The sequence below is a fragment of the Phascolarctos cinereus genome, unplaced genomic scaffold (genome assembly GCF_003287225.1).
Source record: "Phascolarctos cinereus isolate Bilbo 61053 unplaced genomic scaffold, phaCin_HiC Scaffold_2;HRSCAF=192, whole genome shotgun sequence".
NCBI lineage: Eukaryota > Metazoa > Chordata > Mammalia > Diprotodontia > Phascolarctidae > Phascolarctos > Phascolarctos cinereus.
The window spans coordinates 327,914,356-327,929,688 of NW_027555625.1; the positions used below are offsets into that span (position 1 = coordinate 327,914,356).

The following is a 15,333-nucleotide window of genomic DNA, read 5'->3' on the forward strand; positions in this document are numbered from 1 at the left end:
CCTTGGCATATGCAGGGCAATGTGTGGATTCTGACAGTCAGTGGACGGTGCAAGTGAATCGATTACAGCAGCTCATAGACCAGTTGGAATGTAAGGTACATGGCCCCTAGGGTCTGGCTCAGCTCCAGGCCCCACTGTTCCCAGCTCTGCTCTTCTGAGTGAAAGGCATCCTTTCCCCTCTCTACCTGCATTCCAGAGGCAGCTAAGAAGGCCTGGCATAAGCCTACTCAGGAAGCTGGCAGGAAGCCAGGCAGGAGACCCAAAGAGAAGTCCCAGAAAGGTGGCAGGGTCTGCCCACCATCCCAAAGGCAGAGAACCCCAGAACCAGAAGGGGCATCAGTCTTTCCTGTATATGGGCAGGAATCCCTTCTTCACAGGATCCCCTAAGTGGATAATCATCCCTCATCTCCTCGAAGGCCTCAAGTGAAGGAGAATTCACTTACTTTCCAAGGCAGTACCTTTTCTTTTTGGATAGATCCATTAAAAAAAATTTTTTCCCCCTTATATTGCCTTGAACTCTGGCTCTCAGTAGCTTCCTCAACTTATCTACCCTTCCACCCACCCTTGGCTCTTTATTCAGGGTCAAGAACAATTCTAAGCCTTAAGCTCTTCATATACTTGTACGTAGCTATCATGTATCTTCCCTCCCTCCCCCGATCCCAGACCCATCATCTCTTCTTTAGTTCCTTCAGATACCTACCTCCTCTGTCTTTTGGTCCCTACACCTCTTCCAGCCTCAACCCAGCTTCCCATCACCTCTCTCCTTAGCACACCCTGAGGCTGGAGCCCTTAACAGAAGCCACAGTTTGCAAAGCAGCTGACTCGGTGAGTACTTCAAGGAGCCGTTCCTACATCCCAGTATGCAGTATCTGGGTGGGTATAGAGACTGAGGCTCTTCATGCTTCCAGAGGCCCCTGGTCCACAGGTATAGGTGGCAGTCTTAGGAATGGCTTGATGTTCAATCAGGTCATACAGCTATGTGAGTAGTTAGCCCCATGTCCCAATCTAAATCTCGTTTTGGGCTGGGCAATGGGTTAAGTGACTTGCCCAGGGTCACACAACTAGTGTTATGTGTCTGAGGCCGCATTTAAACTTAGGTCCTCCTGAATCCAGGGCCAGTGCTCTATCCACTGCACCACCTAGCTGCATTATTGAGACTCCATCTCAGGATTCCCACTGCTTGACTCACAGAATCACAGAACTGGAAGGGACCTCCATGGTTCTCCAGTCCAACTCCAATTTATTCATGACGGAGAAGGTCCTCTCCAAGGATTTCCTCAGGGTACAGAGCTGCGAATCAGAAGTCCTGGCTCTGCCACTTACTTTCTGATGGATCCTGGACAAGTGATTTCCCCATTCAATGAATCAAGCCTTTATTAATCACCAACTGTGTGCCATTTACAAACCACATATAAAATACATGACAATTCTTTCAGCATCTACCTCCTAGGGCTATTATCAGGATGTAATGAAATAACTGATATAAAAAGGCTTCGAGTAGTAGAAAGCCCTGATAGGTATCCGCAGGCCTTTCTGATTACAACATATTGGTGTTGTGAGGCATTGTGGGGCGCTGCATTTGGAGTCAGAGAACACGGGTTCAAGTTCTACCATTTCCTAGCCATGTGAACTTTGACCAACCCCTTCTCCCCCATCAGCCTGCCCATTTGTACAATAAGGAGGTAGAACTATGTGGTTCCTGACATACACAGCTCTAGATGTAGGATTTTATGGTTCTGTGATCCTATGAATGGACAGTGTGTAGGCTTCCTTCCAGCTCTAAATCCTTTCAGAGTAAAGAAGGCTACTATGTGCCCAGGAAGGGAGGATAAAGGGAGAGCCTTGACGTGAGGCTGACTTTGTCTGACCCTTAACCTTGAAGTACTTCAGAAGCTCTTAAAGTTGGGATGAGATGCTGATTTGCATGAGTGGAGGGAGTTTCTGCACCAGAATTCCCTTCTTTACCCCTGTTTCAGTCAACTACTAACCTGGCACCCTGGGGCTTCTTTCTCAGAGGTCCCTCCCTACACTGGGGCACCCTCCCTCATTTCAGGCCGTCCCTACAGGGCTGTGTGTTTCTAAGCCTCTGCTTCCCTAGGACCCTCTTGGACACAAGTCCCACCCACGAATCAGTCACTTAACAAGAACAAGGGACAGAGAACCAGGACTGGACTCAGGAAGACCTGAGTTCAAATCCAGCCTTAGACACTTAATAGCTATGTGACTCTGGGCAAGTCAATTCACCTCTGTTTTCCTCAGTTTCCTCAAATGTAAATTGGGATAATAATAGCAATTACTTCCCAGGGTTGTTGTGAGGATCAAATGAAATAATAATTGTAAAGTGCTTAGCACGGTGCCTGGCACACAGCAGATGCAATATAAATGTTAGCTATTATATTATTATTATAAGTTTAGTTGATGTCAGAGCCAGAACTCAAATCCATTTCTTCTGACCCCCAAGTCCAGGGCACTTTGCCACTGCCTCCCACTTCTTGCATTTTTTTTTAACAGGCTGTGCTCCTCTACCTCATTCCTGAGTAAAGTTGGAGGGACTGGCTCCTTTAAGAGTTATAACTAGGGTGGGGCAATAGGGCTTTGTCTCAGGGCACTGAAAATGGAGTAAGGGGGGCATACTTTTTCCCCATTGTGATTCAGACCATACCTTGTACTTTGAGCTCCTCTGGAAACCTGTACTGTTAGGCCCTGTTATCTCAACCAGTCCTGGGCCACCCCACCCTCCACCAAGGTCCTGTTGCCCTGGCACTCCTCTCCTAGAGAGTGTCCTCTACTCAACCCCTGTGGGAATGTGGGATGGATTCTCTGGGGGACAGGCCATCCCCTTCTCCTGGCATAAGCGCACTCCATAGTTGGAATATCTTCTAATCTTTGCTCCTACTCTACACTACCCTCTTCTCATTATCACCCTTGCCTCACCTACTGGTTTGGCTTCATTATTGTTCTTTATGGTCCAGCCTCCCTGACCTGTGCATTCTTTCAGACACAGGCCTGGGCTGTCTCAATGCTCTTCTCTACTGGAGGGGATTGACATCCCCTCCCTTCCGCGCCCCTGGCCTGGCCGGATAGTCCTCCTTCAGAAGTGACTTGTTTCTCTGGACCGTGCCTTTTCCTCTCTTGACAGCACATCCTGGTGGCACAGAGGCAGATCTCGGTGACGAACGATGCCTTGCAGGATTTCCAACGTGCCCTCTGCTGCTATACAGACTTCACGAGTGCCCAGAGCAGCTGCCTACAGTGAGTCCTCCCGGCCTGAGCTGAGGGCAGACAGGCGTGGTCTGGGAAGCCTGAGATTAGGGCCGGGGCGGCATGGGAGGGAGTCCTTCAGACTCAGTGACCTCCCAGGGCCAGAGTGAGATGAAGCGAGAGAGTTATTAGGGAAGTTTGGAGCTAGGCGGTAGCTGTCCATCAGCTGCTGCTGCTGGGGCCCTGAGCCGACCGAGGGAGAGGATTCTGGGAGAAGTGACAGCCTCCACGGCCCGGCTGTTTGTCTGCCTGTGCATGCATAGTTTGGTCCCTTCCAGCGTGTCAGCGCAGAAGCTGCTGGGTGAAGCCACTTTCATTCTGTTTGAGTTCTGGAAGGACGAGGCCTCCTGGAAAAGGTGAGCGTTCATGGGGCTGGAGGGAGGTGAAGGGGACCTTCTCCATGCCCTCAGGGAGGCAGGAAGGCACAACGAACGGAAAGAACATTGGCTCTGGACTTGGGGTCCCTGGAGAACAATTATACTATCCGTGTGACCTTGGGCAAGTCACTTAATCTCCCTGGGTCTCAGTTTCTTCATCTGTAACATGGGGAGTTGGACTAGATGTCCTTTGATGTTCCATCTGACTCTAGGTCTGTGATCCCATGATTCATCTTTTTTGGGGCGGAGGTGCAGGGCTTGTGGTCCAATCTTGGGCTGGTAGGACCGGATAAAACCACCTAACCCATGTTCCTCCTTATTGCTCTGGCTGCACATTCCTCAATGTTCCAGTCACTCACAGACAAGCTATTCCAAGGCCTTCCAGAGAATTCTCATTGACCACCTGCAGACCCCAGAGGTCCTGACCACCATGCTCTTTCCAGGTGAGACAGTTCCCTGTCCCCCTAATTCTCAATCCCAGACCTTTGCATGTTACCCCCAATATCCCCAGTACATAGACTATATGGAAGGGAACAGTGTAAAGTAAGACAGGAGAGGGAGGGGTCAGGTGGGATCAGATTGTGGAGGGCCTTGAATGCCAGCATCAGGAGTTTGGTATTTCTTATAGAGTCATAGAAACTTAGAGCTAGAAAGCTCTGAGAGATCATCTAATGCCTCCTTCCGCCATGTTACTAATGGGAAAAGGGAAGGGAAAATAGAGAAGGGAAGGAATCGTTCAAGGTCGCAGGCAGTTAGGAGCAGAGTTAGCACTAGATCTCAAGGCTCTTCTTATCCTAAGGGGTCTATCACAGCTACTGAGCAGGGGCATGCATGGCACTGATGAGAGAAAACAGTGGAGGCAGGGCTACTAACGCTAGTACACGAGAGACCTGAGGAGGACAGGAAAGAACTTGGGAGAGATTCTACTTTAGAATCAACACGGCCTTTAGAATGAGGGAGAGGGAAGGGCCAGGACAACGGGAAGGTTCTGAGTTCAGGATGCTGTTGGCTGTTTCTCGGGTGGGACCCCCTTCTCTCCCAGAATGCTGCCTCGTCTGACCCTGACCCCAACTCTAAATTCAGCTGCCTTGGTGCTTTGGCACCAAGTGGGAACTCAGCAGGGGGACCCGGGAAGATGGGATCTGACCCCAACTTTCCTTTTCCAGCCTCCTGGTGGATCATGAACAATAACTGAACCCTGGGCCAACCCCTGGTCTTAGGACGAAGGTTGCTTCAGCCCGACGTTGCCCCTTATCCCAGGAGCCCTACAGGACTCACCCGAGATTAGACAGTTGGCTCTGTGTGGGCTTCACAGAGCTGGAGAGTGGGAGGAGCCCACTGTCTGGGACTGCGCGTCTCCCAGCCCAAGCTGCTGCCTTTCGGAAGCCCTCCTCTGAGCCACCCTGAACAGCAATCCCATCTGTCCTGGCTCCCAGGCTGCTCATGGTGGTGGGTTTCCGTACTTCACAAGCAACTACCTATATGGGGGTGGGGGGATTTCTCAGCAGCAGCATGGTGCAGAGGAGAGCTCAGGGATCGGAGGTAGGTGTCTTGGGCTGTAGATCTGGCCATGTTACCTTGGGTTGGTTATTTCCCTTCTGTGGGCCTCAGTTTCCCAATTTGTAAAATGGGGAGAAGGTTGAATTTGATGATTTATAAGGTTGCTATGGCTGTTTTGATGCCTCCTTCACTGAGGTAGAAGATGACTCTCCATAGCTTTACCCGGGGCTTAGAAGGGTGACTGAAGACCTTGGTGGGGACTGGGTCATCTCATACCAGGCCATGACGTAACATCTGCTGGGGCGGTCAGGGTACAGGCCTGGCTTTTGCCCGCAGGCTGCAACTGGAACTGCCTTGCTGTGTATATGTGTAGTATATGTATGTGTGTGCATAGCGGTGGCAGGGGGAGGGATGAACAAGGCCTCTGCTCCATCTCCCCATGGGGAGGGGAGGGGCTCTAATTTGCATGCAATTTGCATATACTTTGCATGTCCGTGTACCACCCACATGCAGCTATCTTTAGGATACAAGAAACTGCATGAGTAGCAGTAACATTTGAGGACTTGAGTCCTGGAATAGGAGCCCAGTGATGACCTTGTACGCTGGCTCCCACTTCACCTGCAATAAAGGTTCCTGTCTCACTTCCTATCATCTCTTCCATTTTCTTCCAGGCTTCAGAATCGAGGCGCTGCCTCACCCCAGCTTGACCTTGATTTCATTCACAGAGGGGGTCCCAAAGCCAACTTGCAGCTGGGGGGCCTAGAGGGAGGGGCTGGTTTAGAATCTCAGGGCCCCAGGATGCACATCATCCAGGTCCTTTCTCCAGCACAACCGAAGCTTTGTCAGCAACTGCCTGGGAGAGGCCGGGCTCAGGGAGGCAACTTCAGCTGTCTGCCCTTACGCCACCCCTGTGGGGCTGGGCCTGGGTGGGGGTGCAGGGGAAGAGGACCCCTTCTTTGCACAACATTTGTGGCCAGTGTCTTCAGTGATTATCCATGGAATGCCCATGGACTGGGGCAAACCCTGGTCATGTACCCACAGAGCTTGAAGACTGGGGCAGCTGTGGAGGCAAGGACCTGGATCACTTCTGAAACGGGGATGGCAATAGCTGGTCAGGGCAGTGGAATCAATACAGGCGAAGGAGTCAATTCATTTTTTATTTTGGCTAGGCAATGGGGTTAAGTGACTTGCCCAGGGTCACACAGCTATTAAGTGTCAAGTGTCTGAGGCCAGATTTGAACTGGACTAGATTACCTTGCAGGTCCCGTCCCTTTCAGGAGATCTTCCAAAAGCACATGTCTAAACATTTCACTTGCCTGCCAAAGAAGCCCGTCAGTCTCTCCTGACTCCAAGGCTGGAGCTCTATCCACTACGTCACCTACCTGCCCCGAAAGAGTCAGCTGTTAAAAGGAATAATCCTTTCTCTTCCAGCTGGGCAGGGTGAAAGTCTCAGCATCCAGAAGAGAACAAGTCAAAAAAAAAAAGATGCTAAGTCCATAATGGTGCCTGAAGCAGAAAGCTGAATGAAGCTCTCAAGCTGGAAATCAAGAGGCCTGGGTTCTAGTCCCTGTTCTGCCACCCCTACCAGGTTGTGGGAGCATCTAGGCAATGAGGGTGCTGGACTCACTGAGCAGTAAGAGGCAGACAAAAGGCCTGTATTTGGAGACCAAGAACCTGGGGTGGAAACCTGGGCTTGTCGCTTGTTACTTGTGTGACCTTGGACAAGTCACTTTAACTCTTGGGGCCTCAGTTTACTCATCTATAAAATAAGGCTGGACTTCTTCAGCAAGCATTTACTAATTGCCCACTATATGTTAGGCACTGTCCAGTCTTTGCCCTCCAAATGGTTACATTCCATTGGGGCAGAGGGGTGTGACAAGTAACATAAAACTCAGATAAGCCTACAATAATAGCTAATATTCCTATAACACTTTTAAGCTTTGCAAATTGTTATCTCATGTAATCCCACAAAATATTTACAAGGTAAAATAATTTCTGGGGACAGGGGCACTGATGACTGCTTTGTAGGTGGTGTCCTTTCAATTGAATTTTGAAGGAAGCTAGGGGATTTTGAGAGGCAGAGGTGAGGATTCACTGAGAAGGGAGATGGAATATTATGTGTATGAAGAACAAGGACACGTGTAAAGATGAGAGAAATACCCAATCATCCTGGTAAGGTAGGCTGGCACTCAACTGGGTAGGGCTTGAGATGCTTCATGGGAGTTAGCTTGTATTTTATCCTAAAGGCAAGAGAGATGGATGGAGGCTTCTTTGGGCAGGCAAGTGAAATGGTAAGACATGTGCTTTTGGAAGATCACCTGAAACGCACCTTTAAGGTCATCTAGTCCAGCTTCTTGTGTCGAGTCCAGCGTGCTGTGTTTTGGGAGCCCTGTGGAGGATAGGTCAGAGGTCAGAGCCTGGATGTCCTCTATGGTGAAGGGCCTTGAACTCGATCCTTTCCAGTTCTGAACTATCATCTCCAGGAAGCCTCCTAGCTGTAGTGAGGGCCCATGACCACCAGGGGATGCTCCAACCTGGCCCTGGCCCACTGGACTCCAAAGAAACAATGAACCTCTGTTCCTCTAAGTCCCCAGAGGCTTTTCCTGAACACTCTTCCTCATCCTTGGGGCTGCTAAGATCTCCAATGTATTTTTCCCGAGAGGCTGGACAGGACATAGGTTCAAGGGTTCAGATAAACTCCCAGGGTGCAGACCCTATAAAGGGCTCAAGAAGCTCGTTTCCCCCTTTTCTCCTATCCCTCAGGGGTGTCTGAATGTTCTATTGTCCCTCTCATCCCCTGCTGCCTCAGCCTGTCCTCTAGTTCCCATGTTTAGATCCCTTCTCTCCAAAGAGCAGAATATGAACTTGTTGGATGGGGAGGGGGAGGGATGGAGCCTGTGGGGACTGTATGCTCCCTGTTGCTCTGACATCTGGAACCAGAGCGGAGCACACAGCAGCAGCTCCCCACTGGACCCCTTTATCCTCCCACCAAAATTCTCTAAGTACCAGAAGCACAAAACCAGGCTGGAAGGCCCAGAGAACGAGCCCAGTTTTCCTCCTTCCTATGTAGAAGGTGCTGGGGAAAGAATTAATTCCTGGAGTTGATTTTTTCCAGATACAGGAAACCTAGTACATAAAAAGCTCCAGACTTACATTCGATACCTTGGTTTGGATTCCCACTCTGCTACAGAACCTGTGTGACCCAGTGAGGCCTCTGCCTCAGTCCCCTCACCTGTAGATGATTTCTGAGGTTTCTCCCAGCTCTCTGAAATCGTACAAAAGGAACAACTGTATCACAAGCAGAACTCAGAATACCCAGGGAGAGGGGTCTGAGGGAGGCCTTAGCTCAGCTGGCTCCTGCAAAGTCACACCATCTTTGCACCTACATCTCAACTTCAACCCTACAGATAAGAAAAAGCGTTAACACTCAAGGAGAGGATTGGGGGTGGTGGGGGAGAAGGCAGAGAAGGTATCCAGATGTTGTCTATTTCTGTCTTCGTGCTGGCCAAGGATCAACTCAGCAAGCGGTCTACATTCCTCATGCAAAGATTTCCTCTGCTCTAAAGCCTTTGCTGCCTCCCCATTGAGCACAGAGTAAAATTCAGACTCCTCGGCCTGGCATTCAAAGCCCTCCATAACCTGGCAGCATGTTACCTTTCTGGCCTGATTTCCTATTACTCCCCTCTATATAACATTCTCTACTTCAGACAAACTGGGTTATATCCTGCCAGCCCAGCCCAGCCTGTGCTCTCCTGCCTTGGTGGTTTATCCACATCATTCCCTCTCGGCTTGTTGAATGAATTTCTGCCTATTTTTTAAAGATGAGCTCAATGGCCACCTGCACCACAAAAGGCATTCCTGATGCCCCTGGTAAGTAATCACCTTCCCTTACACATCCCACCTCCCACCTTTGGACCTCTCTCTCACTCTGCTTTGCAATTCTCTAACAGTGATATATTATCATGTATCACTGTATACAGTAGCCCAAAGTCTCAGTGGTTTTAAGCTTCTATAACTTAAGCCTGCCCTAAGACATCAGAGGCACCCTGTATTATGATCTGCACTGTGTCTGCCCCTCAATTCTACTGTAAGCTCCATGAAGGCAGGGACCATGTCCTACTTAAATGCTGTCTACCAGTGCCTAGTACAGTGTTCTGCACACAGTGATAACTGATGAATTTATAGTAGTGCTTTAAAGTTTACAAAGAACTTGGCATATGTGATTTCATTTGAGATTCACAACGACCCTAGGAAGCAAGTATTACTGAATTTACAGATAAGGAAACTGAGGCCTAGAGAGAGGTTAAGTCACCAGCCCACAGTCACAAAGCTATTAAATGTCAGAAGAAGGGATCTGAATTTAGTCCTGGCTCTAGGTTTGTGCCAGGCTGTTGTGTGTGGGACAAGAGTCACCTAGGAGAAAAAAAGCTGCTACCCTGCTTCTGGGCTGCCTGGGGGAGGGAGAAGTTTCTCTATGAGTCTGTTTGTGCCCCTGCCTTGTGCCAGAGCCTGGCACTGTGTCCTTGGCATCTCCCTCTGGAGCATGACACACTGCTTTCGCCTTCCAGGGCCAGCCTGGAGAGGGAGGGCTTTGGAGGGGGTGAGGGGCGGATCAGCGGAGCCAATGAGCTTCTCCCCTCCCTTCGCAAAACAGCCTGGAGCCAGAAAAGGAATATAGCCTTTTATTGACTACTTAAAGTAGAACAAACTAAATACATATTTAACAATTTTGGTTCCTTTATACAAGACATTAAATAAGTTATGCATGGAATTAAGTAACGACAAAAAAAATGGCTATTTGGGTTACATGGCAAAGAAGATAGAAAACAATCCACTGTCCTCTCCTCAGTCGTGTGGTTTTATCCCAATCACCCTCTTTTAAGAACCACCACTGGGGGCCGTTGGCACACCTCTTATTTATTTACATTCTTGTCATGCCTCAGACATGGAACCACTTCTGTTGCCTCCCCAGAACTTTGGAATGCCAGGGTGTAAGACAATCCCTGCCCTGGCTGGGGCCCTAGGAGACCAAGGGCGCCCTCTTGGATGACAACACTTTTTGCTGTTTCTCTGCTGCCGACCTCACCCTTTCCACATTTCCCACAGCTGTGATGGGTTTTCACCCAGAGAGAGAGAGAGAGAGAGTCAGACGGACAGACACACACAAGCACACCTATTTGGTTTGAGAAATACATTGCAATGCAACAGGGCACGTGGGGTGGATGTGGGTCTAGCAGTGGCCTCTTGGAGCAACGGGAGCACCATTTACGGGGAACACGCTAGCACCTGGTCAACCTCCCTGACTCCTCCCACCTTATCAGTTTCATCATCTTTGGAAATGGGCATTAGGGTAAAGTCTTTGCTTTCACTGAATCAGAGAGTAAGCAGAGACCGGAGAGGTCATACAGTAATCGATGGATGGGCATCTAGCCTACTTGAATACTTCCAGTGACTGGAAGCTCACTATCCAAAGCAAGGCAATTCTTCCATTCTTGGATGGCTGCTCATTTTTTTTTTTTATATTGACCTCAAATGTTCTTCCCTGTAACTTCCATCTATGCCTCCTCATTCAGGCCTCGGGGCCAAGAAGTCCTCCAATTCCTCTTCCTTAGCCACAAAAAAGGCATTCATCACGTACCACCTCCTACTCCCAACCAGTCTTCTCATTTCCCAGGCTAAACATCCCCAGTTCTTTCAACAGTATGTGATTTCATGTCCTCTCATCTTCTGAGTTGCTCGGTTCTTGACATGCCCTAGCTTATCAACATGGTTCCCAAATGAAACAATATTCCCAACGGTGTTTGACTAGGATGGCAGGCAGCAGGGCTGACCCTGCCCTCATTCTAGGCACTGCCCCTCTAGACATGGAGCCCAAGATTGTGATAGCTTCTTTAACCAGCCATGACACACTGTTGGTTCATCCTAAAGCTTCTTGGTCTTTGTCACCTGAACGGCTGCTGGTCTAGACACTCCCAATTCTGTATTTATGTAATGGATTTTTGGAGCCTAAATATCTAAGATTTTTCACTGGTCCCTGTTAAATTTCAAAGCTTAGCCTATCTTTTGAAACCTAATGAAAATCTTTGTATTGGAATTTTTAATCCCCCACATTGGCTACCCCTCTCAGCTTTTTGGTGGCTTCACATTATATAAACAAGGCCTTTACCAAAGCCACTGATAAAAATGTTAACAAGGACAGCGCCTTGTGGCCATCACTAGAGACCCTTCTCTCACCACTTAACTTGAACCCATTAATTCTTGCTCCTTGAGTCCGATTGTTCAACCAGCTCTGAGCCTGCTTAACTTTGCTATTATTACTTAGCCCCTGCCTCTCCATTGTCTCCACATGGATACTCTACGATGGCTTGGCTGAAATTCAGATGAAGCCATGTATGCACTGAGAAGGACAAACAGCATGGCCCTCCCTCTCACAGGCAAGGACGAGAACTAACGTTCATTACAAAATTCAGAAATTGAGAGTGGAAGCAATCTTGTTATCCCATACGTAGTTTACCTTTTGGTTTATTATCTTTTCTCTAACCATACCTTTTTTTTACCCAATATAACTTGCCCCTTGAATATACAAGTGTTATTTTACAGCAACTTCCTTCAGAAAGTGAATGGTTATTTTGTTTTCTAAGTTTGGACTTATCATTGCTTGGCTTTCTTAAAGTGAAGTATACCTGATTCAATGATGCTCTCGATGTGAAACACTTTTTTCTCTCTCCTCTCTCATCCATTCCTCTTTGGGGATGAAGTATCACTTGTCCCTTCTTTGTGGAGATGTCAGTCCAGGCTTGGGTTACTCACTGCGATAGGAGTAAATCTTTGGAACCTTCTTTGTCTTCTGGGCAGGAGACCCTGCTGATCTACTAGATGCTTCCCCTAGCTCGTGCTGACCGATCCTGTCCGACAGACAAGATGTGTACGGTGGGCCCTCTTAGGTTCCTTACTATGTGCTCCTGTATTGACCCTGTAATGCTGGTCACACGTGGAAGAGAATGTATCGGTCTAAGTTCCGCTGAGCCCACCAGAAGAAACAAGGCTCAGCTACTCGTAAATGGCGAGAGGCTTGTAGGTCCAAGGACATTTCCCTAGGGAGCTCAGAGCTCTCTCTCTGCCCCAACTTCAGGTAGGCAGCCATGGCAGGCTGGCTGGTAACAAGGTGCTTCTCTCTCTTTTCCATAAGATGTTCCTCAGACCTCCCAGGGCTGGAGGAGCCCAGAGGAAATTTCTTGCATCAACAGGGCAGCTGTGGGAGGGAAAACATTTTAAATAGTAGGCTGGAAACCCCTCTTGAGAGTCAGTACCACTTTTTCCCCATTTTGTCTGTGTTGTCCTAGGCCTAGTACCCAGGAGACAAATAGTAAATACTCACTGGACTGGACTGACTGATAAAGCACCATGTAGCCTGTGGATGGTTAACAAGACAGATGATGGAGGTTTAAGTATCTGAAAGCACAGAAGCTGGAGAAATCTTTCTGGACGTGGCACATGCTTCCTTTATAAAACAAAAACCAAACCAAAAAAAAAAAATCAAAACCCAAACCTAGGGCCTCACTTGAGTGGCCGAGCAGGTCCCACAGCTACCCTGTGCCAGGCTTCGTTAACGCCAGCCTACTGAGGCAATACCGCATCCAGACTCGCCGGCGTGTCAGGAAGAAACTTGGGGACCTGGGACATACAGCTAATATTCCAGTCCGTGGAGCTCTGGACATCTGGGTCTGCAGGTTCTAAACGTGATAGTCATAGTTTCGGCCAACATGCTTGGAGAGAATGGGCCAACAATAAATTCAATTTCTCTCTCCCTCTATTGTGCTCACTCTTAAAAAAAAAAAGCTGTTTCTATAGAAGTATAAATGGGATTATCTTCCATGCAGTGGATAAGATGTTCTCTGCATAGCCCCTAACAAATTAAAGATCAGGACATATCCTCCTCATGGTCCCAAACTGCACCTTGGCAGCCAGTGAGAGGGAGGCTCTGGCCCCAGCTGAGCAGGGATAACGAATACGTCCATTCACAGAAATCATAACTAATGCATTTAATGAAAACATTCAGCTCCTCCTCCCCCTCCAGGTCTGAGTCGACCCTACACTGGGCTCTGGGAGCAGGTCAGAGTGCAAGGGGTGGTGGCTTTTCTCCTTGCGGAAGGTCCCGTCAGGCCTGGGATTTCTGGACTCCAGCCCAACAATGTGGCTCAATGAGTTAAGTAGCTTTGGGAGTCACATTCTCCCCAGCCGCTCAAACTGGGATTCTCGGTGCCCGCCAGGGACTAGGCATTAGGGTGAGAACACCGTGCCCTAGACCAGCAGTGTGTAGCGGGTTCCCGTCACCAGATGTCTTTAAAGCAAATGCTGTTATGTTCACCGGTCAGGTATACTGTAGAGTAGCTTCCTGTTCAGCTACAGGCTTGGGGAGCTGGACTTTGAGGCTCCTTCCAGATCTGAATTGTTGTTCTGTGACCAATTCTATTCCACAGAGAAAGTGCTCTGGGGAGCCTGTGGGCCAGGCAAGACAGAGAAGGGGCCTAACCATGGAAAGCCCGGAACAAAGGTGCTCTGGAGAGAGGCGAGGAAAGGGGAAGCTGGAGCCCGGGGCTGCTCGAGCCAGCGATCTGAAATGAAGAAAGTGATGCAACGGTCACACCTCCATGCATGGCGGCTGGATGGCCCTTGCACGAGAGGAAAACGTGGGAAGCCTCAGTAAAGCCATGTTTGGCCAGCAAGACTTTGGAGAAGCCATCAATCAGCCCTGGGGAAGCTGCTGGTCATCTTGTCCCCTGGGGGAACATGACAGATAGTGAAAGTAGCTGTCCCTGTCCCCTGCTGCCTGCTCTGATGAGATGGTATGTGCCGATGGTTTGACAGGTGCGTGTATCAACTGAAACCGCCGCCTTCTCGCGGTACCCCAAGGGGCCGGCTGTGGTGGTAACGAAGTGACCACAAAGGAACCGACGACTGACCCCGCTCAGAGTCCGTTGGTGTCTATGGCCGTCACCGAGGCAGGGGTGGAGGACCGTGAGGTGGCCGCAGAGGTCTTGTCCAGGGCTGGGCTCAGCCCTCCGTCGGCAGCTTTGGTGACGGAGACGCGGCCGCTGGGGGGGAGAAGCGGTTTGCTCTGACTGTGGGGCCCCTGGCCGCAGATGCGGTGGTGACGCTCCCAGTCCTTGTGCTGGCAGAAGGAGCCACAGTACCGAGCAATGTTGCAACCGCTGCAAGTCTCACTGGCTTTGCGTCCACAGTTCCAGCAGCTCTGAAAGACAGCAAGCTTATTTCCATGAGTCAAGGTGGGCAGATCGAGGTAATACAGCCTTTCGCAAAGCCAAAAGCTAGACAGAGAAAACATCTTGCTCTTCTAAAGAAAAGAAGATGAGCTTAGACTCTGGGCTCTTTCCAGGTGCCTCGCTGGCTGCCCCCCCCCCCAACTGTACTGATGGCACTGGATGGTCATTCAAGAAACATTTATTAAGAGCCTACCATGGGTCAGCCAAAAGCTAAGCACTGGAAAAGATGCTTGTCTGCCTTAGAGGAACCCAGGCATGGCTGGGATGGGAACCCAGGATCTCTTGTTTATGAGACAGACACTCTGACAACTAAGTGTACCTGCTTCTGCAGCCACGAGCCCCCAACACCTACGGGACCCTGTGGGAAGCCCTACTGGCCCCAGCAGGGGTCAGCAGGGCGTGGAAAGGGGGTCAACCCTATAGCACCTTCATCCTACCACAGGAAGTGGAGGCCATGGGACCTGGGTTTGGGGAAGAATAAAAGTAACACTAGTCACTTTGAAAGCAGGTGTGAGTATAATGGGACAGGGAAAAAAATCTCCTTAGGGCTCACTCTAATTAAGGGAGGGTCTGAAGCAATATAGTCTAGTGGATAAAAAACTAGCCTTGGATTCAAGAAGACGGGGCTGGGTTCCAGTCCTGCTTCTCACACCCATCCTGGCTGTGTGAGCTTGGACAAAGCACTCAATCTCCCAGAGGCCCAGTGATGTTCCCAGGACCCTAAGGTACACAGAAGCTGCCCTCTTCATCCCTGGAAAAGGGCTTCCACAGCAGGCGTTGCCCACGTAGTCTAGACCCTGTGGTCAATCCCACAGAGACACAGGGTCTGCTTCCCTTTTGGCCCTGCACCTGGGCCATGTAGTGCTCCATCGTGTGCTTTCTATGAGTGCCGTCTGTGACTGTCGCACACG

General features: G+C 49.6%; 2 protein-coding genes across 7 annotated transcripts in view; one reads left to right on the plus strand and one right to left on the minus strand.

Annotated features, from left to right (window-relative positions):
- Positions 1-5,786, plus strand: part of NECAB3 (N-terminal EF-hand calcium binding protein 3) — a 32,705-nt gene extending 26,919 nt beyond the window's left edge. Inside the window, exons 8-13 of the mRNA XM_020998851.2 lie at positions 16-95; positions 769-825; positions 3,140-3,252; positions 3,540-3,617; positions 3,990-4,081; positions 4,805-5,786. Coding sequence (XP_020854510.1) covers positions 16-95; positions 769-825; positions 3,140-3,252; positions 3,540-3,617; positions 3,990-4,081; positions 4,805-4,833 — 449 coding nt within the window. The 3' untranslated portion in view covers positions 4,834-5,786. The remainder of the gene's footprint in view (positions 1-15; positions 96-768; positions 826-3,139; positions 3,253-3,539; positions 3,618-3,989; positions 4,082-4,804) is intronic.
- Positions 5,787-9,806: 4,020 nt separating this feature from the next.
- CBFA2T2 (CBFA2/RUNX1 partner transcriptional co-repressor 2) overlaps positions 9,807-15,333 on the minus strand; it is a 168,086-nt gene continuing 162,559 nt past the window's right edge. For 5 of the 6 annotated variants that reach the window (XM_020998617.2, XM_020998620.2, XM_020998616.2 and 2 more), the window contains one exon: positions 9,807-14,391. In XM_020998617.2, coding sequence (XP_020854276.1) covers positions 14,107-14,391 — 285 coding nt within the window. In that variant the 3' untranslated portion in view covers positions 9,807-14,106. The remainder of the gene's footprint in view (positions 14,392-15,333) is intronic. The other variant, XR_002326847.2, reaches the window with a different exon arrangement.